Source organism: Ursus arctos, unplaced genomic scaffold (assembly GCF_023065955.2).
Source record: "Ursus arctos isolate Adak ecotype North America unplaced genomic scaffold, UrsArc2.0 scaffold_22, whole genome shotgun sequence".
Taxonomy (NCBI): domain Eukaryota; kingdom Metazoa; phylum Chordata; class Mammalia; order Carnivora; family Ursidae; genus Ursus; species Ursus arctos.
In genome coordinates this window covers 8,009,641-8,037,417 of record NW_026622897.1, presented here as the reverse complement: position 1 = coordinate 8,037,417, position 27,777 = coordinate 8,009,641, and the positions used below count along the sequence as shown (strand labels likewise).

Sequence of the window (27,777 nt, the reverse complement as noted above, 5' to 3'; positions counted from 1 at the left end):
TTACTGCTACAGATAAGACATCAAAGCAGAAAGGGAGTAGGGAAGAGATACCATGACCTTTCCTTCCTCCTATCCCCAGGTGATCTCCTGGGGCTTCCCATTATCCAAACTGTATGAGAAATCAGCTGGCAAGGGAGTTGGGTAACACAGTCTGCAGTGGTTAGCTTGGTGGGGCACAGAGCAGGACAGAATAGGGTAGAAAATGGAGCGGAGCAGGGGTGAGGGTGAGATATGGCAAACGACGAATAATCAGCATGGGGATTCAGAACATTTAGCTTGCTTAACAGTGTTATTAAGGGGACTAAAGGAGGTGTTGGTGAAAGTACTTATCAGAGTGGGCACTCAGTGAGTTGTCTTTTTTTTTTTAATCATAACCCAGCCCCTGGTAGCAAGTGGATGCTAGCTAAATGTTTGATAAGCCAGTTCTAGAGTTTCTCTTCATGCCATTTTATTATTATTTCCCGTAAGGAGAAGTTTAGTGGACTTTTTACACCTCTCTCCTTTAGGGCCCTAAAAAAAGAACTTCCTTCCTTGTCAGGACTGGAGATCAGTGATTCTTCTTCCCTTTCCGATGTTTAAAGATTTAATGGAAACTTTCAAGCATACATAAAAACAGAATAAAACGAACATCCATAGGTCTCCCATTCACTCTAGGAAATTAAACAACAGCTTGCTTAATTTTGTTTTCCATTCACCCGCTCTACATTTTTTTCTCCCTAGCACATTTTAAAACAAATCCTAGAAATCAGGTCATTACAGTATAAACCTCTTTAGCCAACAAAGCATTTTATCTTTTACCAAACCATTCCCCCTTTTCACTTTTAATAAAACAAAGGTAAATCTTCAATTTTATCAAATGTCCAATCCATGTTCAAACTTTTCAAATTGTCTCAAGCTGTCTTTTCTGGTTGGTTTGTTCATGTCAGCAATGGAACAAAGTCCCCACATCTGTAATTCCTTTTAAATTCTAATTCAGCCTGAGAATGGCGTCTGCCCTGGAGGCAAATTGTGGCAAGGACCTGGGTATAGGACATTGTGGGGCCGCCCTCACAGGTAATAGTTCCTCCCATGTTCTTTATCATCCACACGAAGGAGGCAAGCAGCTCTAGATCCCCCAAACTGCTGGTAGCTTTCCAGCCTACCCAGTGTGGTGGAATCTTCTGAATCTAAGGAGGAGGTGATTTGATGTGAGTTATCTGCCAAATAGGACAATGTGCAGTGCTATCTCTTCCAACTCTGTTTAAGACTTTTGGTCATTGCCTTGTAGGTAGGGGCTGGGGCTGAAATGGTAAGGATGCTTAGTTTAGGTGGCATAGGTTTAGGTGAAGTTCCTCAACCTTAATCCTACCTACTGATTGCAGTTGCTCATAAAGTCAGCTGTTAGAGATTCTAGAAGAAAAAGATAAATTACCACCAAGCTTCTTTGGCCCTTTTCCTTTTGTGATTTCTTTAGGGTCAAAGGGAAATGACTGAAATTCATGCACTGAGATGAAGAGGGAAGTTACAGTTTATTAAATCCAAACTTCGAACCAGCAGGAGGCTGCCTCTGGTAATAAGAACCAACACCTTTGCAAGCAAGTGGTCAAATGACTCAAAACCACATCTGGGGGCTCCAAATCCTACCCCCCCCCAGGGGGCCAGGGGGCCTCTGTGTGAGCCTCTTGAGGGAACGAAGACCTGTAGCTCTCATGGTCAGCAGGTGTCCTCCTGTGTTTCAGTGAAATCCTTCTTCCTCTGTTGGGAGGTTTGCTCTGTTGTTCCGCAGAACATCACAATTTTGGGGGTGGGAGATATAAATCTATGATAGCTGGAACATGCACTTTAATTTATAGTAAGACAGTCTTGTTGTCTCAGTACAATTAGATTAAAAGCGTACCAGGCTACCAAGCACAAACAGTGTGCACAGGGGACACCATACACAAGACCGCTCCTTCAAGTTTTGAAGAAGTAGCCAGTTTGCCTAATCCATAGAAAAAAGTCAAGCAAGATGGGGAGATGGAAGAATATGCTCCAGAAAAAAGAACAAGAAAAAAAAGCTCAGAAAAAGAAGTGAAACAGAGATAAGTAAGATGCCTGATAAAAAATTACAAGTAATGATCCTAAAGGTCCTCACTGGGCTGGAGAAAAGAGGAAGAACTCCATGGAAGTTTAATAAAGCAATAGAAAATATTAAAAAGAATCAGAGTTGAAGAATACAGTAATGAACTAAGCAGCACAGTAGAGGGAAGCACCAGCAGACTAGCGGATGCAGAAGAATGTATCCATGATCCGGAAAAGAGTGTAATGGGAAGCACACAGCTGAATAGCAAGAAGAGAAGAATGTTTTTAAAGATGAGGAAAGAGAAAAAAAAGGAAAGATTAAGAGATCTCTTGGACAACAAGCAAGCAAACCTTTCCATCATAGAGATCTGAGAAGAAGAAAAGAGAAAGATGTAGAAAACTCATTTGAAGAAATCAGTAACTGAAAACTTCTCTAACCTAGGAAGGGAAATAGACATCCAAGTCTAAGAAACACAGAGGGCTCCCAACAAGATAAGCCCAAGGAGGTCCATGCCATGGCATATAATAAAGTGTCAAAGATTAAAGATGAAGAGTCTTAAAAGCAGCAAGAGAGAAACAAAAAGTTACCTACAAGGGAAAACCTATAAAGCTATCAGCTGACTTTTGGGAGGGAGTGGCATGATATAGTTAAAATGCTGAAAGGAAAAAAAACCTACAACCAAGAACACTCTACCTGGCAAGAGTATCATTCAGGTTTTTTAAAAAAATTAAATATTTAATTTTTTTTAAAAGATTTTATTTGAGAGACAGAGCAGGGGAAGGGGGAGAAGGAGAGAGAGAATTTCAAGCAGGCTCTGCAATCAGTGGGGCTCACCCTTGTGACCCTGAGATCATGACCTGAGCTGAAACCAAGAGTTAGACACTTAACTGACTGAGCCATCCAAGCACCCCTATTTATTGAGAGAGAGAGAGAGAGAGAGAGAGAGAGAAAGAAGACAAGGACTGGGGGTGGGGGAAGAGAGAGAGAATTCCAAGCAGGCTCCATACCTGGTGTGGAGCCTGATGCGGGGCTTGATCTCACAACCCTAAGATCATGATCTGAGCCAAAAATCAAGAGTCAGATACTTAACTGACTGAGCTACCCAGGCATCCCTATCATTGAAATGAGAGATAATGAGTTTCCCCAGACACACACACACAAAATGATAAGGGAGTTTATCACCACTAAACCAGCCTTATAAGAAATGTTAAGGAAACTTCTTTAAGTGGAAAAGAAATGGCCGTAATTAGACATAAGAAAACTATGAATAAAAAGATGTAAAGTATGACATCATATACATAAAATGTAGAAAAAGGAGTAAAAAGAGAAGAGAGGTGAAAAAAGGATTTTTTTCTATTTAGAATGTATTTTAATTTCAATGACCAGTTTAATTTTAGAATGTATTTTAATTTCAATGACCAGTTTAACATGGATTGCTATTTACTCAGGATGTTGTAAAGGAGCCTCGTGGTAACCACAAACCCAAAACATATGATACACAAAAACTGGAAAGAAAGCCAAACACTACAGATACTCAGAGAAAGAGAAGGAACAAAGAACTACAAAAACAAGAAACTTTTTAAAAATGGCAATAAGTACATAATTATCAATAATTACTTTAAATGTAAATGGCCTAAGTGCTCCAATCAAAAGACACAGAATGGCAGAATGGATTTAAAAAAAAGCCAGACCGATCTCCACGCCGCTACACAAGACTCACCTCAGCCCTAAAAACATACAGACTGAAAGCGATGGGATGGAAAACATTCACCGCACAGACGGAAGCAAACAACAGCAACAACAAAAGCAAAGTCTAATTTGGTAAGAGCATTAACTGTTTTTTATTTGAGAGAGAGTGAGAGAGAGAGAGAAAGCATGGGAGGGGGAGGGTCTGAGAGGCCGATTCCGTGCTGAGCAGAGAGCCAGATGTACTCAGTCCCGGGACTCCAGGATCATGACCTGGGCCGAAGGCAGACGCTTAACCGACTGAGCCACCCAGGTGCTCCAAGTTAGACTTCTTTATTTTTAAGATTTTATTTATGAGAGAGAGAGAGCATGCAGGTACACGAGTGTGGGGTGGGAGGGGAAAAGGGAGAGGGAAAAGCAGACCTCCCGCTGAGCAGGGAGGCCGATGCACTGCTCGATCCCAAGACCCTGAGATCATGACCTGAGCAGAAGGCAGACACTTAACCGACCGAGCCACCCAGGTGCCCCCAAATTAGACTTTAAAACAAAAACAGGAAACAGAAGGGTATTACGTAATGATAAAGGGATAAATCCAACAACAGGATATAACAACTGTAAATATCTACACACCTAACACTAGAGCACCTACGCAAGGCACCTGAGGCAAACAGTAACAGACACGAAAGGAGAAATTGATGGTAAGACAGTAATAGCAGGGGCCTTTCACGCTCCACTCATATCAATGGATAGATCACCCAGACAATCAATATGGAACCAATGTCTTTCAATGACACGTTGGACCAGAAGGACATAACATATACATAGAACATTCCATCCAAAACCAGAACACATACTCTTTGTAAGTGCAAGTGGAACATTCTCCAGAATAGATCACATATTAGGCCATAAAACAAGCCTCAATAAATTTCAGATTGAAATCATAACATAAATCTTTTCCAACCACAGTAGTATGAAACTAGAAATCAATCACAGGAAAAAAAAAAAACCTGGAAAAAACACAAACTTGTGGAGACTAAACAACCAACCAATGGATCAATGAAGTCATCAAAAAACACATGGGGACAGATGAAGATGAAAACACAAAGGTACACAATCTCTGGGACACAGAGAAAGCAGTTCTAAGAGTGAAGTATATAGCAATACAGCTCTACCTCAAGAAACAAGAAAAACCACCACCACCACCACCACCACCACCACCACCACCACCACCACCACCAAATCTTATACCTAAAGGAACTAGAAAAAGAAAAAACAAAGCCCAAGGTGAGTAGAGAAAAGGAAATAAAGATCAGAGCAGAAATAAGTGAAACAGAGACTTAAAAAGTAATAGGAAAAAAACCAAAACAAAACAATGAAACCAAGAGCTGGTTCTTTGAAAAGACAAACAAAATTGACATCCTTATCCAGACTCGGGGTGGGGGGGGGGGGGGGAAGAAAGGACCCAAATAAAAAAAATGAAAGGGAAGTAACAACTACTAGAAGTAATGAATTCAATCTGATGTTCACAGACAGGAGTTTTATGGATCAAGGACAAGGAAGAGCTCGATGCCGTGGTGACCCCTCAGCTAGGATCTGCTGCTGGTTGATTGCCCAAGGGGACAGTTGGGCAGATCAAGCCACCAAGTTGGCAACCCACACAAAGACTCCAAACCCCGCTAACTAAATATCAACCCCAATATTCCTGGAAGGATGGGAAGACCCCAGAAGAGCTAAGGAATGGGGATTTAAACACTATGGTGCCCCTAAAGCCGACTGGAAATATAATGAATCCTTATCCTAGAAAAATTTATGGAAGAAAGGATTCCCGCATTCACCAATGTACCCATTATGGGTGAAAGGCTGCTGTTTGGCATTCCCACAAGAATCCACAGGTTCCCTACACTCTGTTAGCAAGGAGAACATTGAAAAGAACACTGCTTGGACCAGCAAGCTTCTGATAGACCGGGAACTACTACTCAGGGGAGAGCTTGTCTGAAGAAACTGATAAATACAACAAGCCACTTGACTACAACCAACCTCCCTTAAAGACCTTAGATAAAATACAACACAAGAGCTCACAAATTGTGATACTGCAGAATGCTGGGTTTCAACCTGGGACTAAGGAATATTTCTGAATATATGCAGAAATGTTCCATTCCTCCAACCCTGATCTTGGCTTGGAAGTAACTACAGCAGTTGTGAAGTTGAATTTTGGGAAGTATTTCTGAAATACCAGAAGGTTTTAAAGCACAGGACTAAATAAGATCATAGATCATTGCAAAACTTAGTTATCTATTGAGCCAAGGTGGCAATAAGATTCTAAAGGCAAAGGCAGAAGGTTATATAGCTAACAAGACTTAGCTCTTTTAATATTGAGAAGATTCAACTTTAATAAAACTTAGTTTTTCTAGGCAGATGAAAGATAAAAACCTTTCTTTACAACTTAGACCAATAATCTAAGAAAACTGTCATTTCAACAGGGAGAAAAGTCAAACTCCAATCTTGTATCAGTGTACTTCTGATATTAAAACTCATGCATTCCAACAAGAGGAGTTAAAAAAAGCTTATGCAGTCTCTCTCTCCCTCCCCGTCATCTCCCATGTTGATAAAGGATGTTCTGATCAGAATCTCCATCAGGAATGAAGGGCTCTCAGCTGTAGGAATGTTGTCAACAGGCCTTAACTCTCAGAGGCCATGAGGAATTTGACTGAAGATAGCTGCCTCGCCAGGGTCATGCCCTCTTCCCAGGTGGTCACATCCAATGACTGTTATAAAAGTCCAGGCCTTTTACCCTCATTTAGGATGGTTCTGAAGGGCAACCCTGCTCGGGAACTCCTCAATCAGTTAAGGCTTCTGTTGATACCATATCACTGCCCGGACATCGGCCTGATCTTCTCTTACTTTCCCTTCTCTTCCCCAAGTGTCGATAACTCCCAAATAAACTCTTTTACGTATATACTTGTCCCCATAATCTTCATCAGTCCTGACCATGCACCAAAGTCTTTTCAAAAGATTCCCTCTTACAGTCTTCTACAACTTTCCTTTTTACATACGAGTTTGTCTTAAGGTTTCCCTCTTTGAACAACCAGTCTTGCTTTCCTCACAACGAATTGTTTCCCTTATTATTTCCAGTAGTCTTAGTTACATGTATTAACATTATTTACATTTGTTTATTTGTTCTTAGATTACCCATAAATCTTCATCAGGCATCAAAGTACTAAGGTTTTTCTCTGAAGCAAAAACAAATGAACGAACAAAACAGAAACAAACTCAAATAAGAGCTGGTGGTAGAAAGACAAATACCACACACCTTTTCTTTTCTGATGAGTTTTGCAACAGAGAGCACGTGAACCTGCTTGACTTTCAGTAAACACAGGCAGAACAGAAAATCTACATCTAACGCTGACAACGCTAAAGACAGGTGCATTTTAATGAAACCAACAACCTGAAATGAGCTTTAATATCAAACATTTTCCCAGATGACATAAACTTGAAAAATGTTTGGGTTTCTATTTTTCTGAGTTTTAGAATGCCCAATTATTATAAGTGTTTGCCCTTCAGCCAACTAAACGGAGCTCTTTTACGAATGAATTTTAGCAATACCAGCCAGAGATAGAGAAAACAGCTCACATTGACAATATACATGGACGCAAATACACAAAGATGCAAACAAAATCTTGAAGGCCTAACTTCCAAATATCATTTTACAAAACAAATCCATTGCAAGATGGGATTATAACTTATAGATCCATTAATTAGGCATTTTTCTTAGGAGTCTAATGACTATTGTAGCCAAGCAGTATTGCAAAAACAAAAAAACACCCAATTTTAGAGAATACACCCCAAAGGGCTGCCTATGGGGGTCAAACTGTCATTTCCCATATCCCAATGAGAACATGGCTCGTTTTATTCAAAGATACCAAAACTTGCAGCAACAAACCAAATGAAGCCCAGGGTCCCCCTGTGAGCACTGATTCCTCCCCAAAAGTCAGAGCTTCACTGAATGAACCAAGCAGAAGAAACAGGGTCAGTGCCATCGCACATGAAGTACTCACCAAGGGACGTCCGTCCAAACCATGCCCCCAAACTAGTTCCTTGCCACACGAGTTACATTCCGCGCCCAAGGTTGGCTGGACCCGGGTGGGGTGGGGCCCCCCGGTGATTGTCCCTAGGACCAAGAGCCTAGGCAGCCGCTTGGACGGTCACCGGACATCCCTTACTGGCTGGGGGCCGATGAACCGTGAGCAAGGAGCTTGGGTCACCAAACCCAAGGTGTCTGCCTGAGACATCGAGTAGGCAGCAAGGAAAGGGCTCATCGGAGAGGCGACCAGAAGCGGAGCCCCACGGACAACCTCAACTCCACCTCCTCCAAAGGAGACTGAGAGTCGGGGAAATTTAAAGGCAAATAAAAGGGGCCTGGGTAAAAAATGGCGGCTGTGCTTATTAGCCCCATTAACCCTCTGGTTACCAGCTTCGGCAACATAAAGTAAGTTGTTAACACAATTCACCAGCTTCTGTTTGTTACCATGCTTCCCTCTTCCTAGGTGAAAGGAACGCCTTTTAAACTAAAATAACCCACTGACCTCCCCGACTCGGGCAGAGTGTGAACAAGTCCTGCAAACCTTTAAGCTGACGTATAGAGGCGACTCTACATCGATCTGAAAAATGAACCATCCATGCATTCAACAAATACTGTCTGCTCTGTGCCAGGTGCTGTCTTGGGTGTGGGAGGTACGACGCTGACAGGGCAGATAGGATCCCTATCCCGATGGAGGGGCAGCCTTTTAGGGGCCCGAGGAGGGCGGCACAGGGCATAAAAGGACAGATTAGAGAGCCAGGACATCTGAAGAAAGTGGGAACTTCGATGTTTCGGAGCAACGAATCAGTCCTTCAGATCACGGGGTCATCCTTTTTGCTTTAAGTGTTGTAAGTCGGGGCACCTGGGTGGCTCAGTCGGTGAAGCGTCTGCCTTCAGCTCAGGTCATGATCTCAGGGTCCTGGGATCGAGCCAGGCATCGGGCTCCCTGCTCAGCGGGGAGCCGGCTTCTCCCTCTCCCTCTGCTGCTCCCCCTGCTTGTGCTCTCTCTCTGCCAAATAAGTAAATAAAATCTTTAAAAAAATGTTGTAAGTCCACAAAATACACTTCCTGGAAGCAGGCCTAAGTGACGTGTTTGTCGCCCACCCTGTTCTCTGCCCCCGTGTGGCGGGTACTTGGGCGGTGATTCCCATCACTGCACGTGAAGCTGCTCTGACCCAGGCCGGCTCACGCCGCCCAGCGCGGGGCTCCACACGTCAGGCAAATGACCAAGCGCGAGAAACAAGATCTACGGAAAGTTTAAAATACCAAGCTAGAGGGGTTTGCTGGTGATAATAAGTAAGAGCCCTCAGACCTTCACGTAAACAACCGGTGTTAGGCCAAGAAACTTCTCTGTGAATTTGAGTCCAAAAGGATATGAAAGAGGTCCCTACAACCAAAAGGAAGAATCATGACCGTTATCAGCAATATCGTGTTGATGCTTCGGTAGGAGAAACACAAAAGCAGAACGAGGCGCGCTATCAGCGCTCGGCACGCACAGACGCCTGGAAGCCGAGACTCAGATTCAGTTCCAGTTTGTAAAGTACTTCCAAGTTGGATATTTCCAAGTTTGGATGTGAGGAGAAAGAAAAAGAGGTCCCCTGAGGCCACATGCAGAGGAAGGGCTGTAGACACAGACAGACTAACATTCTGCTTCCTGCTTTTGATTTGATTTGATTCTCTGAAAAAAACAGACCTAAGAATTGCGATGCACAGGCCAGCCCGATGCCAGGGGACGTGGGCTTTGCAAAGATTCTGTAATTTCTGTCTCTTTATGATCATAAGTGCTGCTGTACAGAGTAAGAAAAACAGAACCTAGAGGTGGGATTCCCAAGTCCCGCAGCCACAACCTTATCCCTACCAAGGAAAGCACGTCCCTTGAAAGTCAGAAATAACCCATCAATTGATATTTATTTTCTACTATGTGCCTGACCACAGGCAAGGTGCTTTCTCGTAAGGTTGATCTGGGGGAGAAGATGGGATGGGGGTACGGCCAAACCCGGGGATCCAATGGGGGCTAATGGAGATCACATGCTCACCCCCACGACCTGATCTGAGCATTTGCATAGACATTCTGAGTCTTTTCCTCATAGAAAGCAGGAGAAGCTTGCTCCTCTTTTCTTTCGCATTCCCATTTGTTCAAGTGTTTCTCATGCGTCCTAATAACCATATATTTCATTTTCCACCCATCCAGACTCCTTGCTCCTCCCCATTCGGTCTGGGGAGAATTCGTAAATGTCATTGGTCACAAAGCCACTCTCCACGCTCGCCAGAGTCACGAATCCACTTTCGGAGGGGTTCACAGCTATGTTGTCATAATCACAAGACGTGTCATCGGGAGTGGCTTCGCCCGAACACACTCGGAATGAAATGTTCTTCAGGTCTGGCCGGGTCTCAGCTAAATCGGCTTCACTTTGTTTTCGTATGATGTTGTAAACCTCTAGGTCTGGGCTGTTCCCTTGCTGAGGAGAGGGCCAGATGGTGTGCTGCTCCTTTGTGCTGGGGCCTGGTTGCTCCCGCTTCCTAGGAGGGGAGAAAACCAGGGCTGAGTATTTTGGGCAAGGGGATGGAGAATATCCCCGTGACTCCTGCTCAGGCAGGAGGAAGTAGTCCCGGGCAATCAGTACCCTGCACTTCTCACCTACGGAAACTTCTGGGTCGGGGCTCCGGGGGCGGGGGGTGGGTACCAAAACAGGAAAGTGATTGCATATCTACCATTCACTGCTGCCAAAGCAGAGAACAGAGGTGGTTGTGCTGGGATACCCAGAGCTTCCAGAGCATCCACGGATAAAATTGGATGGGGAAAATATCACATTTTTAAAAACCCATCTTCAAGTGAAAGTTAGCCTGTCCTCCAATTCTAAACATAGGCAATAAATTGGAGTAGAATTAATAATATCTTTGACTTGATCACCAACAGAATCACAGATATTTTCATATCACATCACAGTTATCATGGATGCCTTAAAATATTCTATCCTCATCTCTACTTCAAAATTATGCTAATTATGCCCACCACTAAACAAAGAAGCATTAATAAAGAAACATGTGTATTACCGAATCACTTTCATTTTTTGGAAATATTTTGCTAAACTGTTATATCAGTACAATTGCTTCCCTTGCAATCTAATATATTTTATTTTATATATTTAGAGATATTGTTCTGGGAAGGGGTCCATAGGCTTTACCTAACTGTTACAGAGGTCTGTGGCGCAAAAAGGTTAAAAACCCCTGAGACAGACTCCAGCTTCAGAGTCACAATTCCCAAATCCTGGTGAGGTGCTAAACAGACTAAGAAAGGGAAACAACAACAACAACAACAACAAAAACAAAACAAAAGACAACTGCAGAGTAAGCAGTTGGGAAATATATTCCTAATTTTTAAATTGAATTCTGTTTTTAGATCAAAATGAATTAACTAATAAAAATGATCATAGTAAGAGCTAACATTTTTGAGTGCTTATTATATGCCCGTTCTGCATGAATTAACTGTTTTAATTCTTCTCATAATCCTATTAGGAAGATATTATTATATGCAGCACTGTTCTACCGTTGACCCTTGAACAATGAGGAGATTACGGGTACCAACCCCCATGCAGTTGAAAATCTGCATGTAACCTTGACCCTAAAATGAAGCATTAATAGCCTACCGCTGACTGGAAGCCTAACCCATATTTTGTATGTTGTATGTAATATATACTGTATCCTTACAATAAAGTAAGTGAGAGAAAAGAAAATGTTATTAAGTCATAAAGAAGAGAAAATGCATTTACAGTGCTGTACTGTATTTATTGAAAAATCCCCAAAACACGTATAAGTGGACCCACACAGTTCAAACTCATGTTGTTCTAGGGTCAACTGTGCGCTGAAACCTTACTAATTTATCATAAAATGGTCATCAAAGGGAGTCGGATCTTTAACTGGAACTCAGTTGTCCTGTTGTAAAATGGGCAGACCAGCCTTCTTCTGTGTATGGCATGATGCTGGGGAACAAAAAGGCAACTGAGAAGAGCTGTGGGAACCTCAAAAATGGCGGCACACGATCCATAAATAGAGATGCTCTGGGCCACTTGGCACGACTATTTGGTAGCAATCTATAACTGCAGACTCAATTCAAAGCAAAGGCAACTAAAAGGCTTTAGCTATTTCACTTTGAATAAAGTGACTCGGTTTCAAATGTTTGCCAGAAGGCTTTGGGACAGTCATTTTTCAACGGCTCACTCTTTATTCCTTCACCCAACTAACAAACATTTTTGGAGTGAGAGCATACGTTCACGAAAGCACTTTGCTGAGTGATGTGTGGATCCAAAGGGGGTGAATAACAGTTTCACCCCTCAAGTCATTTGAAATCTTGCACACACAAAAATGAAAGACTCTAAGATCACTCCCTTAATCACAACCAAACACAAACGCTTAGTACTTCTGAATGCCCTGAGGCCACCAGAGAATCGACTCTCCAATCTGCGATGGTAATTCTCTTGGAGCTGTTGTGGCATTTCATGAAGCAAACAGAGCAATGCCCAAATCTCAAAGAGTCCAGAAGATACGCAGGTTTACACAATGAGGGTTTTACTTGCCTCCTTCTAAAGATCCAAACCCAAAACACAACCGTGATGACCACGAGGAGAAGGACGGTGCTGGGGATTAGAATGTAAGCGAGATTCAAGGCAGCTTCTGAAAGGAAGACCATATTATTATCAGCATTAGTGATGTTTTTATGAACTTCAAAACAGGCTTAAAAAAGCATAATCGACACAGAGTGTTGCAAAGAGCATATTCCTGAAAGGAGATATGTATACACTTAGCCAGTCAGCAAAGCCTTCTCGTTTCAATGAGTGAGCATTTTCTGCCTGTCCTATGGCCCCTAAGTAATAGAGAAAAGAAGTTTACATGTTGGAGTTTCTTGCAAAATTTCAGAAGGGCACTGTTTTAATCACGTTTTTTTTTTTTTTCCCAGAGGTAAGAGATTCTCTCTTTTCTTGTTCTTGCTCTCCCTTAACGAAGGGGCTGCTTGGGCAGTGTTGATGGCTTTGGCTCTGAGGACAGAAATGGTAGTTCCCGAGGTGGGGCGGGGAGGAGGGAGGGAGGGAGGGAGGGAGGGAGGGAGGGAGAAGCAAGTCTCAGTGCTATTACCAGGAAAGAGGTCACATGAAGCACATGAATCAGACTGTAACCTTCCCAACAAATCTGACTAAGGCTAATTGGATCCAGTTGGGGCCAAGAGCAGTGACTGTGGAGGGCTTTCAGAGCCTGCTTTCCTGACCTTACCTGTCCTTTAAGATTTAGAACCAAAGAATTTTCTGTCATGGGGCTTTAGGAAGAATCAAGGACTGGGACTGACCCCTTTCTTACTCCCACTGGTCCAAGGTTCCCAACCTTCTAGAAGCTGCTGCTTTGTTTTCCTGTGAGGCTGCAAACCTGACAACCACACACACACACGCAAAGGGCCCAAAACGAAATCCAGTTTAAACGCTACCATGATAACGTTGAGCAACGAAAACGCCACCCATCCCTACACAGCACTTTGTACTTTTTTCAAAGCATTTTCAGCATGTTTAACTGTTCTATAATAAAAAAAGTAAATGAGTGACCTTTGTCTTTGGTTCCTGAAAGAGAGGCTCTAAATCTCTGCAATTTCTTTGTTATTCATGAGCCCCTCAGACCACATCAGAGTTTATGCTGATGTCTCAGGACAGTTGGGGTGGGGGCGCTAGAGATTGAGTTCAGTTACATGGCCAATGACTAAGTCAGTCATGTCTGTGTAATAAATAACACCACAGTAAGTCTCTGCACACCAAAGCTCAACGGAGCCTTCTGGTTGGTGAACACACTGATGTTCCAGGAGGGTGAGAATGCATCCTGATTCCACAGGGACAGGTTGCAGAAACTCCCTTTATGGGCCTTCCTGGACCTCACCCTACCTGTCTCTGCAGCTGGCTGCCCCTGACTTGGACCCTTTACAGTAAAATACAGTCCTAATATAGTGTTTTCCTGAAGTCTAGGAGTCGTTCCAGCGAGTTATCAAAACAGAGAACCCTCTGTTCTTCCTGATCTGTAGCCGGCTGATCTGAAGTGGGAACGGCTGGGGACCCCTGAACTTATGACTGACGTCTGAAAGGGAGGGCAGTCTTGTCGGGGACTGAGCCCTTCAACTGTGGGGTCTGCCCAAAGTTGGGGCGGCTGGTGTCAGAAGTGCACTGCAGTATTACAAGATCTTATTTCCTTTCAGGGGCACGGTAATGCTCTCAGATAGGTGAGAAACACGGCATTACTTCCATGATGCAAAAGAGGACACCACAGCCCAGAGAAATGACGTGGATTTTCAACGTCATCCAGTGACATAAGCCCAGATCTCCCTCTTAGCATTCAAGGTGAGAGGCTTGAGGATGAAATTCCATTAGCACTCCAGTTTATCACCCCGTTTTTCTTTGATCCTTTATGATTTGAGTTGTAAAATGTTTTTGCCCATTTCCTCTATTTTTTTCACAAGTGAGCATCAAGTGCGGACGTCACGCATCCCGCATCCCGCCTGGGCTTTTCTGTGCTTGTTTCTGTGTAGCCGCTCTCCCAGGACCCGGCCTCCACCCCATGACTGCTCAGGGCTCCCCCCCACCCATCCTCACGCAGGCATTTCACCTCCTGGCCAGCCTACTCTCCCCAGGCGCTTCCCTGACAAACCCCAACGCTGCACACGCTTTCCGCAAAGCCTCAGATGTCCTGTCTAGTTCATTTTTTAAGTTGCTGTGGGAAAGAACAAAGTAGAAAATGTAACCCTGTGTAATTTGTGACCAAGAGAGTCCCATCGTCTATTTTCCCCAGAAGAGTTTTGTCCGTACCGTCGTTTCGTTTAAATGTCTCTCTGGCATCTTCTTTCCCCGTGTCTTCCGGAAGCATGGGTGTTGCTGGCTCTGTTCCTTCATCTGGAAACAGACACATGGACTTGAGAACCCGGGGGAAGGCCTCACAATCCATATAGTCTCTGAGGTCCCACCAGGTTGTCGGGGGTATGACAAAAAGCAGTGGCGATTTGACCAAGGCCATTTATGAACATAGAAAAGTAAAGGGTTGAATTTGCTGGCCTACAGGTTTAATTGCCTTCATCTTCCTGGTGAGATTTTCGCTGCCAAGAATCCTTTACTGAAACAGACAGCAGGCAGCTGGCGTTGAGGCACATAAAATGCAGAGGTGCCAAAGGGCAGGGACAATGACTCACTTCTAGGACCATAAATTATCTGTGTAGCTCATTTCTTTTCTCATTAGATTGAATTATTCCTCTCATATTGTCAATAATGACAAGCCGCATCCCAAGCTGAATTTGTGGTTGTTGCTTTTCAGCTTTGGGAGAAATCGGCGACACGGAAGAGAGAGATTAATGAACTGCTTGACAGGGCTGGGTGTGGATACACCTCTCCAAATGGTCTGACTTCACACCAGCTCTCTTCCTGTTGGAAAATCGGGTCTAAAGAACATACGGTTCTAAACCCATAAAAGGGGCCTGGGAAACAGCCCAAATTAACCCAAATCCCAAATGATAGGCTTACCTCCAGGCATTGTAGAAGGAGCCGTTGGTTTCTCTGTGGCAGAAAGAAACAAATATGAAAATAGTAACTAAATTTCCATGCCATCTGGATGAAATTGGCCAGATCGTGGCATGTACTTATTTACTCATTCAGTCATCTGATAAACTTTATTCAGTGTTACTAGATGCCAAGATCGGGGTTAGTAAATCACAAGAATCACTTTTGCAGCAAGACTAGCCTTCCCTCAGCTTTACTTGGGTATTTTTTAAAAAGTATTTTAAAATTTTAAATATGGGAGTTTCCAAATAGATACCAAAATGGAAAGACTGGCAGAATGAACCAGCTTGTACCATCACTCAGCTTCAACCCTTATCAACATATGGCTAATCTAGTTTCAGAAGTAACCCCGACCGCTTCCCAGTGACACGCATGCCTGGATTACTTTAAAGCAATCAAAGACTTTTTAACAATTCCCACTGGGGATGTTTCAGAGAGTAACAAACACTGATCTCCCAGGTGTGGAACTGGTTGTGGTGGGGGGCGGGGAAGCAGACCACTGCCAGCCCCAAGGAGGACGCTGGTGATCTAGAACCTGAGTCATCTTAAATATCTCCAAGAGCCTCAGGACAATCAGGCGGCACAGATAATCTCCATCCAATGTTTTTACCTTTGGCTGGGAGTGCGTCCCCTATGGTACAGGCAGTAAATCTCTCATGCTCAACACATGCTCTGGGGTTCACAGGGAAGGGATCCTTAAGGGCGTGATTTTGGAATTCACAGTCCTAAGGCCAGGATGCCAAGGCTATTCTGAAGCTTCTGAAGAAACTTTTAATCCTCTTCCTGTGTGTGTGTGTCCGTGCACATGTAAGCATGCAAAGGTGATGCAAATCTACTCATTTATTTTAAAAAACCCCACCTATGCGGTGCCTTCTATATGATAGAAACATCGTCATGTTCTAAGTGTTTTATAAAAACAAACGTGATTTACCCTGGCAACAGCCTTATGAGGTGGGTGCTATAATTCTGGTGATTTTGTACGTCACATATCCGAGGTACAGGGAGATTAAACTACTTGCCTAAATCTCACAGCTAGTGAGTAGCTGAGCTGGAATTTGAACCAAATAAATTCAAGTGAAAATTCAAATTGCAAGGAGACGAACTGTGCTAGGTAGTGGCGGTACAAGAGCAAATGAGAATAGGTCTAGTCTTCTTTGGCTCTTAGGCTCTACAGGCTGGCCGTAACATACGGAAATACGGGGTAATATTAACAAATATTAACTTTGTGATATTACACTATAATACATAGGATATTCAATAACATGACACGACCCTCCATCGTTCAATCCACTGTGCAAAACGGCATTAAACATGGCTGCACATCAATGCATTTCCATCAGTCCCTGCAATGCATCTGCAGTGCGTTGCCTCCGCTGATTTGTCTCTGATTTTCACTGAAGACACCGACGCCTTCAGCAGACCCCAGAAGTGAGCAGGGCTCCGATCTGGCTAGCACGCACCTACTCCACACGGTCCTGTTGTCAAGGCCAGTGTTAGATGCTCTTCAGCCAGTCCCTTGCCCAGAGAGATCTGTCATCTATAATGCCAGATATGCTTTATCCGGCTTGATAGCTTCATATGCTATTATCTGGAATAATCGATGGTGTGACATCCTGTGGGAACTGCACTGGATGACCTTCCCCTCGCCCATCAAGTACAAGCATTAACTGGTAAAACATGTATGTCTCTAGACCACATGCCAACCATGTAGTGAAGGGGACAAACTTATAAACAGGGAGTTAAAGTACTAGGTGTGTGAGGTGCTAAAACCTAACTTGCTTCTGAGGGGCCCCTGGAAAGTTTCCCGGAGGAAATTTTCTTAACTTCTTATTTTGAAAAATTTCAGATTTATGAAAATATATGTCACCCAGATGTTACGATTTTTATCAGATTTCATTGATTTATTCTATTATCTCTAAATTTATATCTATCTATATTTTTATTTATGTCTATATATATACCCACATATGTATGAAAAACACATAGAGACATATGTGTAACTTTTTTTCCTGAGATTAAGTTGCAGACATGGTTACTCTTTACTTCTAATTACTTCAATATCTATTTAAAAAGATGGGGGGGGGGGACAGGCTCTTACGTAACCACGCTAGAGTGACCAGAACCAAGAAACCAACACTGATAGTCTAATACCTAATCTACAGACCTTATTCAGATTCTGCCAATCGTCCTAATACTGCCGTTTATGGGAAACCATCATCATCGTCCAGGTTCCAATCTACAATCACCTGTTGCACTTAGCTGTGTTATGAAAGAAGATAACGTTCAGCATGAACCCGAAAGGTAAGAATGAGTTGTATGGGAAAGGGTAGGAATGTTCCAAGCACAGGGAACAGCAGTTAGGGTCTCTCGGACAACTTCACAAAGTACACAGGGGAAGGATGAGGGAGGAGGGGGGAAAACATCTTGTAGCAGCAAAAATCACAGCAAAAGCATAGCCAAGTTCAAACAATTTTAGGATTACTTAGTCTTCAACCAGACATAACTAACAAGTCATTCTATTCTGGCCAGGAAACGGTGCAGAACTGGGACCCAGCAGTCGGCTTCGGGGATCTGAGAAACTTCAGGGACAGATCAGAACTCACCTCAAGTTTAGATCTAAGTCAGTTATGAGGGAGGAGTTTGGGAAACCCCAGCAGAGTGAGACTGCAGGCTTGTAGCCAATTCAAAACACTTCACAGATCTAGAAGCAAATGCCAGTTGAATTTGCAAGGCATAGCTAGAGGGTGGTGTAAGCCTGTTCCTCAAGGTGACTGCTGTCTGTCCGACGCCAGTAAAATCAGGGTACTCCATCATCTACCTCCTCTGGTCATTATCCTGTTGCCGTAAAGCCCCAGACAATCATGTCACGTGGCTGTTAGAAGACTTGCAGGAACAAGGGCCAGCTTCCTTTCACATTTCTTCTTTTTTCCAAGTTCCTACAGCCAACCTCACATGTGGAAAGAATAAGAATTTGTGATTGTCCACTTAGAGGGCTTTTTGTTTCCTGCACTTCTCATAATTCTCGCTTTGTCATACATAAATTAGACCCTCTCTCTTCTTCATGCCTTCTCTTGGCATCAGACACTCCCCTCCCTTGCTAGGAATACTCCTCGGTGAGGAATTGTCACTGCATTCCCCAGTGGCATCTGCAACAACCTTTCTCAGAGACCATGTAACAAATTCTGGGGGCTAGCGGCTGCTTATGAAGTAAGAGAGGAAGTTGACCGTTCAGCCACATAACTTGGGAAGGGACTCATTACCATCGGAATATTTGCAAATGAAATTGTTCTTCATGTTGCATCGGTCATCATTCCACTGGAACATATAGGCGCCCCCGACACCAGCAGGTGCAGACGGCTGATGGTACATGACCACGCAGACCTCACTGCCGCACGAAGGTTCATCCACATACCAGTTCCTGTAGGAAAGGGGTCAAGAGTGGACACCATTGGAGGAGGAGACCCTAAGACTTCAAAACCTTTGTTTTCCCATCAAGTTCCGTTGAGCCACGAACTTAGAACTCTGCTTCAGAAGACAAGAGAGGAGAGGCAGGGTTTGAAGTCCTGCCAATAAGTAGAACCACGTGCTCTCTAATATGGACATCTCGATCAATCATCTGACATGTACCACAACCTCTTTGTAGGGAGGAATATATTACCATATGATATCTGCAAAGTAATTATGAGAAAAAGCAGCTAGCAGGGCCAGTCCGGTTGATCTTATTTCTTCCTTGCTTTTTGCTAACTGGCTTTTGTTTCTCTTTGGTTTAGAAATCAGAGGCACTGAGAAGAGGCATGGTTTATCTCAGCCAGAGCTTGCCCTGCTCACATCTCTCTGTGCTTTCCAACTGTCAAAACTGACTTTCTAGCTCCGGGAAGTAAATGGAACATTCAAGTGTCTGAGCAAGACTTTCCAAAATGTAGAGGCTGCCAAAGCAGGTGTGGGGGGAGGGGGAACAGGAGCAGAAGGCCCACATAGTCTTTTTCAGTTTTTAAGCTGTTTCCACTTTATCAGGCAGATGAGCCCTCCTTCTGCCTCTGCTGCCAGATTTCTTGTCTTTGTCTTCCTAGCTCCTGGACGGGGGGGGGGGGGGGCAGTAGCCGCCGGAGCTCACTCTGCAGTGATGCTTGGAACTAAACGGTGCTACCGCCCAGCTGGACATAACAATGCCAGGGTAAGGCCTTGGATTCCAGAGTCTAAATGCTGTGAGCACTCGCTGCACGCACTGAACCAAGGCTGGGCTCCGTTGTCTGCGTGGTTACCCACCTGAGCTGCTTCCTTCAGAGGCTCAGGTCTTGCCCTGATGCTCAGATTGTTCAGCTGGGTCCTGCTGCTCTGCCTCGATCTCATCAGAGCCCCTCCTTAAGAGGCAGCTGAGAGACGGGTCTCCTTGTGGTACCTCAGCGTGGCTCTGCTTGAGTGCTGCTACCCTCCCCCGAAGGGAAGAGCCTTTGTTGCACCCACTGGGTTGAATTTGCCTGGACAATAACTGACCTTGCAGCAGTGCTCGGATGCGGTGCTTAGACAGCTGGGGGCCCTGACTTAGTCTGGGTTCGGACCCATTAGTTACCTCCAGGCCATTTTCCAGCTCAGTTGGTGGACCTCCTACCTTGACTTGCCATGTTCTCTTCCCCACTGACCTTATGGCTTTATGTTATTTCATTTCACAGATGATGGAATGGATGAAATCTTATGCACCCAGTTTGTGACTCAAGCCAGCTCTCAGGCTTGGAACTCACTGATAGAAGAGGAGGCCAGGTTCTCAGGAGGAAGGACCCTGCAACACCACCGCTAGTACGCATGGTAATAATTTTTCCTGTTCTGCCGAAGGGACCTATGACCATTTAGTACAGTATCCATGCACTGGGGGAAGGGGAATATCCAAATGTTATAAGAAATATTGCGCACAGGGTACAAGGTGACTTTTACATTCTAAGACTTGAAATGTCATCAAGGCTACCCATTAGAGTGGGAGCTTATTGAAGCCAGGTAGTAAATGCAGTTCTGGCTCAGGACCAGCTCATGGTGGGACCCAACCAGTGTCATTTCCCCAGTCCCCAAATACATGACTTGAACAGCCAGATTTGGTAGTTGGTATAGTCCCACGCTGGTTCCTTAGCCTATGAGGTAAGAGCTATAATAGTGGACTAGGTCAAGTGCAACTTTCTGAAACTGCACTCCTTCCCACCCTTTCCAAAGTAATAAATAAGAAACTAATATCTTATTCAGGGGAAGATGGCAGAAAGTAGTACCACCCTTGAAGATCTAGAGAATGCCGGGGGTGGGGTAGTCTCCATCATATCTCTAGTTAGTTCACTGGTCTGGCTCCTGCAAAGACCAGGCAGATCCTGAAGGATGATACTGGAGTAGCATAAACACGGCTGAGCAGAAGTCTCAGTTACAGCTGCTGTGCCGTGTGTGCTATCTTTGCCACAGCAGGTTAACATGCCCTTGGCTACTTAATGGGCAGATCCGGTGAACACAATATTTTCCATCAGAAAGAGAATCAGAAACAGTTTGCATTCATTTGGAATGGACAACGGTATACACTTACGGCTTTGCCTCAGGCCTAATGTCATAACGTGGTATGAGGAGATCCGGATTACCCAGACATCTTGCAGAAAATCACACTGGTCTATTATATTTCTGACATGCTACTGAACCAGGTAAGCTCAGTAAGACACTCATGTGTCCAGAAGGTTAGAGATAAACTCTGTGAAGATTCAAGAGCCTGCCACTTCATGAAAATGTGTAGGTTTCTAGTGATCTAGGGAATGCCAGAACATCCCTTTCATGTTAAAGGACAAATGTTGCATCTTGAAGCATCTTACAGGAATGTGAAGAAGGAGGCATAGCACCTAGTAGGGCTCTCTGGGTTCTAGAAGTAGTATATTTCACAGCTGGGGATACTGCTCTGGCCCATATAGCAGCTGACACAAGGGACAGCCAGCTTTGAGTGACGTCCAGAGCTTAAAAGGACCCTGAAGCAGGTTCTAGGCTGTGGTGCAAGAGGATCTGCCGGTTGGATCATATCATCTAGAAGATCCTATTAGTGGAGGTTTCAGTGATGGGAAAAATAATGCCATATAGAATTTGTGGCAAGCCCCAATGAGAGAATCACAGTGTAGACCCCTAGGATTCTACAACAAGGTCACGTCATCTGTAGCTGCACTATGACCCCACTGAGACTTGGCCTTGAAAGATCAAGGGGTAAGAGGACATTCTCCCCATGGCTGCAGCTTAGATGGTGCGCCTAGTTAACGACCTTGCATGGAAAGAGAAGTTACTGGAGGTTAGAATATAAATGGACTCGGGGTAAAGCAGGAGCTTGGCCAGCTGATCAGGAGTGTAAACGGAGAAAGAGAAGACTGGGGATGAGGACTCTTGGATAGAGTGATGTGATGTGAATAGACGTATGGGAATAGGCGGAAAGTATGAGGGTCTGTCGCATGTGAAAACCCACCAGAAAGCATCTAGCATGGAAAAGGCACCGGACAGCCAGGGAGACAAACGACTCAGCTAGTGGATGTCAGCTAGCCGTGACCAGCTGCCCCAGTGCCGGCACAACAGGTACGTGCTAGGGCAGCCATGGCGGCAGGGAGGGAGCTTGGGCAGGAGCTCAACAGTACCCATTTCCACCCGCCAAGTCTGATCTGGCTCCTGCCAAACATCTAACCGGCCAGCAGCAGAGACTAATGCTAAATCCCCGAACGAACACCAACCTTAGGACACCAAGCTGGCATTTGGTAGCAAGTTGACTACGTTGGACTCCTTCCATTCTGAAAGGCGCAATGATTCACTTTGACAGGAATAGATATACAGTCTGTGTATGGATTTGCCTTTCCTGCCTCAGGGCCTCGGTCAGCACCACTATCCATTATTTGATCTACCGGCACAGAATCCCAAATAACACCTCATCAGACCAAGGGACCTATTTTATAGCAAAGGAGGTGTGGGAGCAGGCTGGTCGCCAGGGAATTTACTAGTCATGTCACATGTTGCACCATCTGGAAGTTGCAAGCCTGACCGAATGATGGAAGAATTTGTTGAAGCTGAAGCATTAGGTTGGGGGGAATACTTGGCAAGGAGGCTGCATTATCCTCCAAGACTCAGTGCACACTTTGAACCAATGACCTTTGTATCATTCCATGTCCCCAAGGGTAAGAATACATGGGTCTGAGAGCCAATGGGTGAAAACAGAAGTAGCCTTGCTTACCATCACTAGTAGGGACCCACTTGGGGAATTTGTTCTTCTCGTCTCTGCAATGCTGGGCTCTATAAGTTTTAGATGTCCTGCTACCCAAAGGTGAAATACTTCCACCAGAAGATACAGGAAAAGTCTTACTGTAAAACTATGAGTGACGGCTGCCACTTGGGTACTTGGGATCCTTGTGTCCGGAGACCGGCAGGCGAGAAGAGCAGTGATTATCTTTGTAGGAGGTAACTGGCCCTCAGCACAGGAGGAGGTAGCTTTGCTGTCACCCATTCTGGGCAGAGAGAAATATGTTTGGCATCCAGGTTATCTACTTGGGTTCCTGTGGGTCCTCACATACCCCATCTTGATGGTAAATAGAAAAGTGCACTCACTCCAGGCTGAGAAGTGCAAATTGACGCAGACCCTCACATTCCTCAGGGCTGAGGGTCTGCGTCCTGCCACAAGGTCAGCCACTGAGGCTCCCTGAGCAGAGAGTGAGGGAAATCTAGACTGAATAGTAGAGGAGGGAGGTCAATGAGTATCAGCGGGGGCCCTGGGACCAGCTAGAGTGGTGGGGAGTGTAGTTCATCCTACTAACACTTTCTTATTTACTTATTTATTTTTAATTAGAGAGGGGAGCGGAGAGGGAGAGAGAGAATCCTAAGGACGCTCCATGCCCAGCATGGAGTCTGACACAGGGCTCCATCTCACAATCCTGAGATCAGACCTGAGCTGAAATTAAGAGTGGGACCCTTAACTGACTGAGCCACTCGGGCGCCCCACTAACTTTCCTTTTTAAAGTTTCTTCCAGGAAGAGAAGCCCAAGAGAGCCCCGGAGGGGCCACCCATGGCACGTAGATGGAAGACATGGATCTGATTAGCATAATAGGTCAACTCCAACAGAGGCTGACCTGCTGTTTTCAAGGTAACAGGTAAAAAACATGTATTTTAATCTGCATTCTTTTGATTGATAATGAGTTTAAACTTTTTTTTTTCCCATGTGATCATTTGCCAGTTAGATTTTCTATTTTTCAACTGCTCAGGTCTTTTGCCTCTTTATCTTTTGGGGTTTATTGACTCACATAAACTTTTAGTGTCTTAATGACTTATATAAACTCTTTATTGTAAAAAGATAATTACTCCGTAATTTGTTACAGTTTTCCAGTCTTATGTCTGCCTTTTAACTTCAATATCTTTTGACGTTTATCCATGTCACTGCATTTCCTAGGGAGGGACGATAGCGACGTCATGGTGGTGCCTGGGTGGGGTGTGAAATGAATGAGTCCTGACGCTATTGGCTTAGGAGGGTCCTCCAAAATGCAGCCTTCCTTAAGTCCCCCTTTGGCCCATCCAGGCCCACTCCCTGTGATCTGCAGCCCTATACTGAATCTCAGCTCCACAGCTGGGGTTCTCTAGTTGGGGTTCTAATCCAAAAGGCTGGATAACCAGAACCCCTGACTTCAAGCATCACGTGCTATTAAAACAATGCTCTGGGCCACATCGACCTGGACAGAGCTCTTGGGACATGAGATGGGCACAGATCCAGGCTGATTGACCACCTTCACCTCCCTGCTTTGGCCAGTGCTATCCTCTCCGGGTTCTGCCTGGCTGAGCCTCCCCCCGCCCCGACCGGGCACCGTGGATTCAGCCTGCCTCCTTTCTGAGCTACGTCAAGTGAGTGAGCTGCTGCGGCTTGTCCACACTTACCTGAATGTTGCCGTGCTGCCGTCCGTCCATGCATAAAGGTCCTGGCAGGCTGTGCTATTCCTTTGCTTCTCCTCACGCCTCCTGAGCCCAATCCAGAAATCACCATCAGACGCCAGGAGGTTTTCAATGAACTTTTCTATCAGTCTCTGTTCATCCTCAGACTCAATGCTGACTAGCTGGCCCCCATCCCTCCTGCAGGCTGCGTTGGCTTCCTCAAAGTTCAGTCGTCGAGAAGCATCGTGGAAGTAAATGACTTTATAACAAGGCCTCTGTGTCCCTCCCCGGCAGACTGGCTGCCCTGGAGGGAAAAAAAAAAAAAAGCGAACCTATCTCAGTACTCCCAAAGTATCCCAGGGCAGGGACGCTCAGCGGCAATGGGCACGAAGCTGCCCCTGGGCAGGGATTCTGATTACTCATCCATGGACTGTATAATGTCATTTAGCCTCTCAGAGCACATTGATACCCCTTCCGGCATGGAGGCAGCGATTTAAACTCAGGCGCCTGCATTGCGTGGGGACTCCATGTGTTATTTGTTCCATTACAGGTCTTGAAAAGCAGACATTTTTGACTATCCTTGAAAAGAGAGGTAACTGAAGATTCATGGTTTTGCTAAAAAGCCACACACATATAACACTTCTACCTCATCAGGAAGTCTTCGGGGACAGTGTGGGATAGAGGCAGCTTTCTCCGTGTGGTGCTTCCTTCGGGTAAGAGATGTATTCTGAAGCTGGGAATGGGCTCCTCTATCCTGGAACCCTCTGCTGTATAGCAGGGCTGAGATTTTACCCAGGCTGTGGTATAAGCAGAAGCTAAGAGCATCAGGTCGATGGGGTTTTCTGCTATGATCGATCTTGCCTAAAGACACAGCTAAGGTTTACTCAGCTCTCACCATGTGGCATGAACTATGCTAAAGGCTTTTACGTTTATATCTATCCTTTATCTCCTTGAACTTTCATAGTGATTCCCTGATGCAGCTCTTGTTTATGCCCCATTTTACAGAGGAGAAAACTAAGGCTCAGAGAACTTAAGTCATTTGGCCAAGGTCACATAGCTACCGGTAGTACCACCTGAGTGATGATGAAGTCAAGCCCCTAACCGTTGAACTACACGGCCCAGTTCCCACTCCGCCGCGGTTTCAGGCTGCACTGGGAGCCTATGTAACGTGTCTTATCGGACTGGCACCCGAAGGGCTGAATACCACCTCAGACAAATGGATGGGATTCCATTGAGCAGGGACAAACTGTTCACTGGTACATACCCCCGAGCTAGCATCTGGGTGAAGCCTTGCTGTTTGCGAACTTTGTTCCAGCAACATGTATTGCGTATCCACTCTGTGCCTGGCATTGTGCTAGGTGCTGGGAATACAGAAACAAACACCAGTTCCTAGCCTGCAGAAGCATACAGCATATGCTCCTGGACCCAAATGTACAAGTGAAAACCAAATTTCAACAAGGGAAGTCCCTTGCAAGGCAAGAGCCAGACTGTGGGCTGTGGGTGTGAACTGCTGCCACGGAGAAAGGGATGAAGGATTTCGGTTTGGGAGCCTCTTCCCAGCCCTCAAAGAATGTTCTCATTTTCCTAATTTGTTTTGCAGCCGTGCAGGGAACCAGAGAGCATTCATCATTCCCAACACTGACCAGAATACGGGGCAAAGGCTACAGACTGTTAACTGCATTTTCAGGGCTTAAATGGGAACAGAGCACATGCAGATAACCCAGGAGACTCCTGTGAAGTCTTGTTTCTACTACTTCTTTTATCGCTTTTGTAAGGAAATTCTCAATAAGCAACAAGTTAGAAGAGTTTTGCCTCTTCTCCCTTTCTCTGCTATTCTGCTATTGCTAGAACTCTAACAGGACTGGCCCATCAGCAAATTAGGAGGCCTCAAAAGCAGGACATCTTCACTAAGATGTTTTTCCAGAGAGAATGGGGGCCACTGGCCAGAGAGGCTGTGGCTGGCACGCTGCCTGGGGAGAAGACTGGGCCAGCCCAACTCCTGTGATTCCTTCAAGGGGGCTCCACATGAAGCAGCAGAAGGAAAATGAGCTCCAGGTACCTCCAGCCTGGCCACCGGCATAACATAAGGTGAAGTTGAATTTACTGGCAGTCCCCCTTTTTCTACCGTTGGTTTATCAAGGGAAACCTAACACGTTAAAGGGGTTTCCTGTATGGTCCAGCCTGGCCACACATTGCAAGTCTGCCGGTGAGTGCCAGAGAGAGCCAGAGCTGGAAGGGAGCCTGAGGCGCATCTGGTTCCCCTGCCTTCAGGAAGTGTTTTTCTCTTCTCATTTGCAGGAAGGGGAAGGGTGGGGGCTTCGGTTCCCCACGACCTAGGACAAAGCCCATGCAGCCTAACCCAGGCAGCATAATTCAGATGCACCCCACCTTCTGCCTCCGCGCAGCCCATCCCCATCCCGAAACACACTTTAGATCCTTTCCATCAGCTCTGCAAGCAGGGATGACAGAGTGGAGGTTGTCATTCTCCGCCATCTGTCCGCCCCCCTTAGACTTGAGAAAGAGGCACGGACATCCTCCCCTCGACATGCAGAACAAACAGAAGAGGCAAGAAGCCAGAGCACTGTACCTCCTCTGAGGTCCAAGTCCGAGGCTGCAGAGACACGACAGGAGGAAGGAAGCAGAGAGTCATTCCCCTGAGTCAGGCGGGGCTTGTCCCGCGCTAACTAGGCTTCTTTCTTGATCTCTAAGCGCTCTGGTTCCAGAGCTGGGTCCCGCCATTCCCCCGCGATGAGACCGGGAGTAACAGGCTGGATTCCCACCGCACCGCCCACCCAGAATCCCCACCGTACCCGCCGTCTCGGGGAACAGGAGACCTCCCCCGGGCGCTGGAGGGGAGTTGGTGAGCCTGTCCCTGCGCCGGGGTCCAGGCAGTTACTGCGCCGCATTCAGTGGGGCGGGCCGAGGGGGTGCCTCCTGGGGCCGATTTGCCCACTGCCTCACCAAGCCTAAGTCCCCGAACGTCCGGAACTCTGGGCGGGGAACGGACTTTGAGTGTTCCAGGGTACGCAAGGACCCGCGCTGGTGTTAGCCACGGGGCGACGGCACCCCTACAAGCAGGGGGCGCAGGAGGGCTGGGTCCACCAGCAGAGGCGGGGACGCCCCTCGCCTCCGCAGGGGGCCAGAGAAAAGGTGCCGCTGCCTTGAAGACAGCACGCAGCCCCTGGGTGCGGTGGGTGCATCTGCGGAGCCCGACCGGGAACAAGCCCCCGCCCCAGCCCCGCCCCAGCGTGCTCACTCACCACTTAACAGGCGACCGGTGGCGCCCCGGGGCCCCGCCAGCAGGGCGGCCAACAGCATGGCCTGTAGCGCGGCTCCCGGCTGCATGGCCCGGCTCGGGTGCGCCCTCGGACACCGCGGCGCCACGGCGGTGGAGCGGACGGACCCGTAGCCGCGTGCACAGCAAATGCAAGGGCGGCAGCAACATCTCCCGAGGACCGACGGACCCGCACCCGGAGGAGGCGGGGAGGGCGCGGAGTCAGCG

General features: G+C 45.9%; 1 protein-coding gene across 3 annotated transcripts; it reads right to left on the bottom strand.

Annotated features, from left to right (window-relative positions):
- Positions 1 to 570: 570 nt before the first annotated feature.
- Positions 571 to 27,777, bottom strand: LAYN (layilin). Of its 3 annotated transcripts, none has more exons than XM_048217314.2 (7): positions 27,536 to 27,777; positions 24,282 to 24,579; positions 18,640 to 18,797; positions 15,344 to 15,376; positions 14,639 to 14,722; positions 12,376 to 12,476; positions 571 to 10,321 (listed from the first exon to the last, which is right to left on the bottom strand). In XM_048217314.2, exons 1-7 carry the CDS (start codon positions 27,618 to 27,620, stop codon positions 9,962 to 9,964), a joined length of 1,119 nt encoding a protein of 372 aa, XP_048073271.1. In that variant the 5' UTR covers positions 27,621 to 27,777; the 3' UTR covers positions 571 to 9,961. The 3 variants fall into 3 exon arrangements, with proteins under 3 accessions (XP_048073271.1, XP_057172796.1, XP_048073273.1); XM_057316813.1 differs by lacking the exon at positions 27,536 to 27,777 and adding an exon at positions 26,863 to 27,047; XM_048217316.2 differs by lacking the exons at positions 18,640 to 18,797; positions 27,536 to 27,777 and having other exon boundaries at positions 24,282 to 24,487.

Excerpts from the sequence above, each read along its gene's own strand:
- LAYN (XM_048217314.2), bottom strand. The coding sequence starts at position 27,620 with ATGCAGCCGGGAGCCGCGCTACAGGCCATGCTGTTGGCCGCCCTGCTG. Across the intron at positions 12,477-14,638 it reads GACATTTAAACGAAACGACG|AAGCTGCCTTGAATCTCGCT; the intron begins GTACGGACAAAA and ends TCTTCCTTTCAG. Across the intron at positions 10,322-12,375 it reads GGATCTTTAGAAGGAGGCAA|CGGGAGCAACCAGGCCCCAG; the intron begins GTAAAACCCTCA and ends CCTCCTAGGAAG.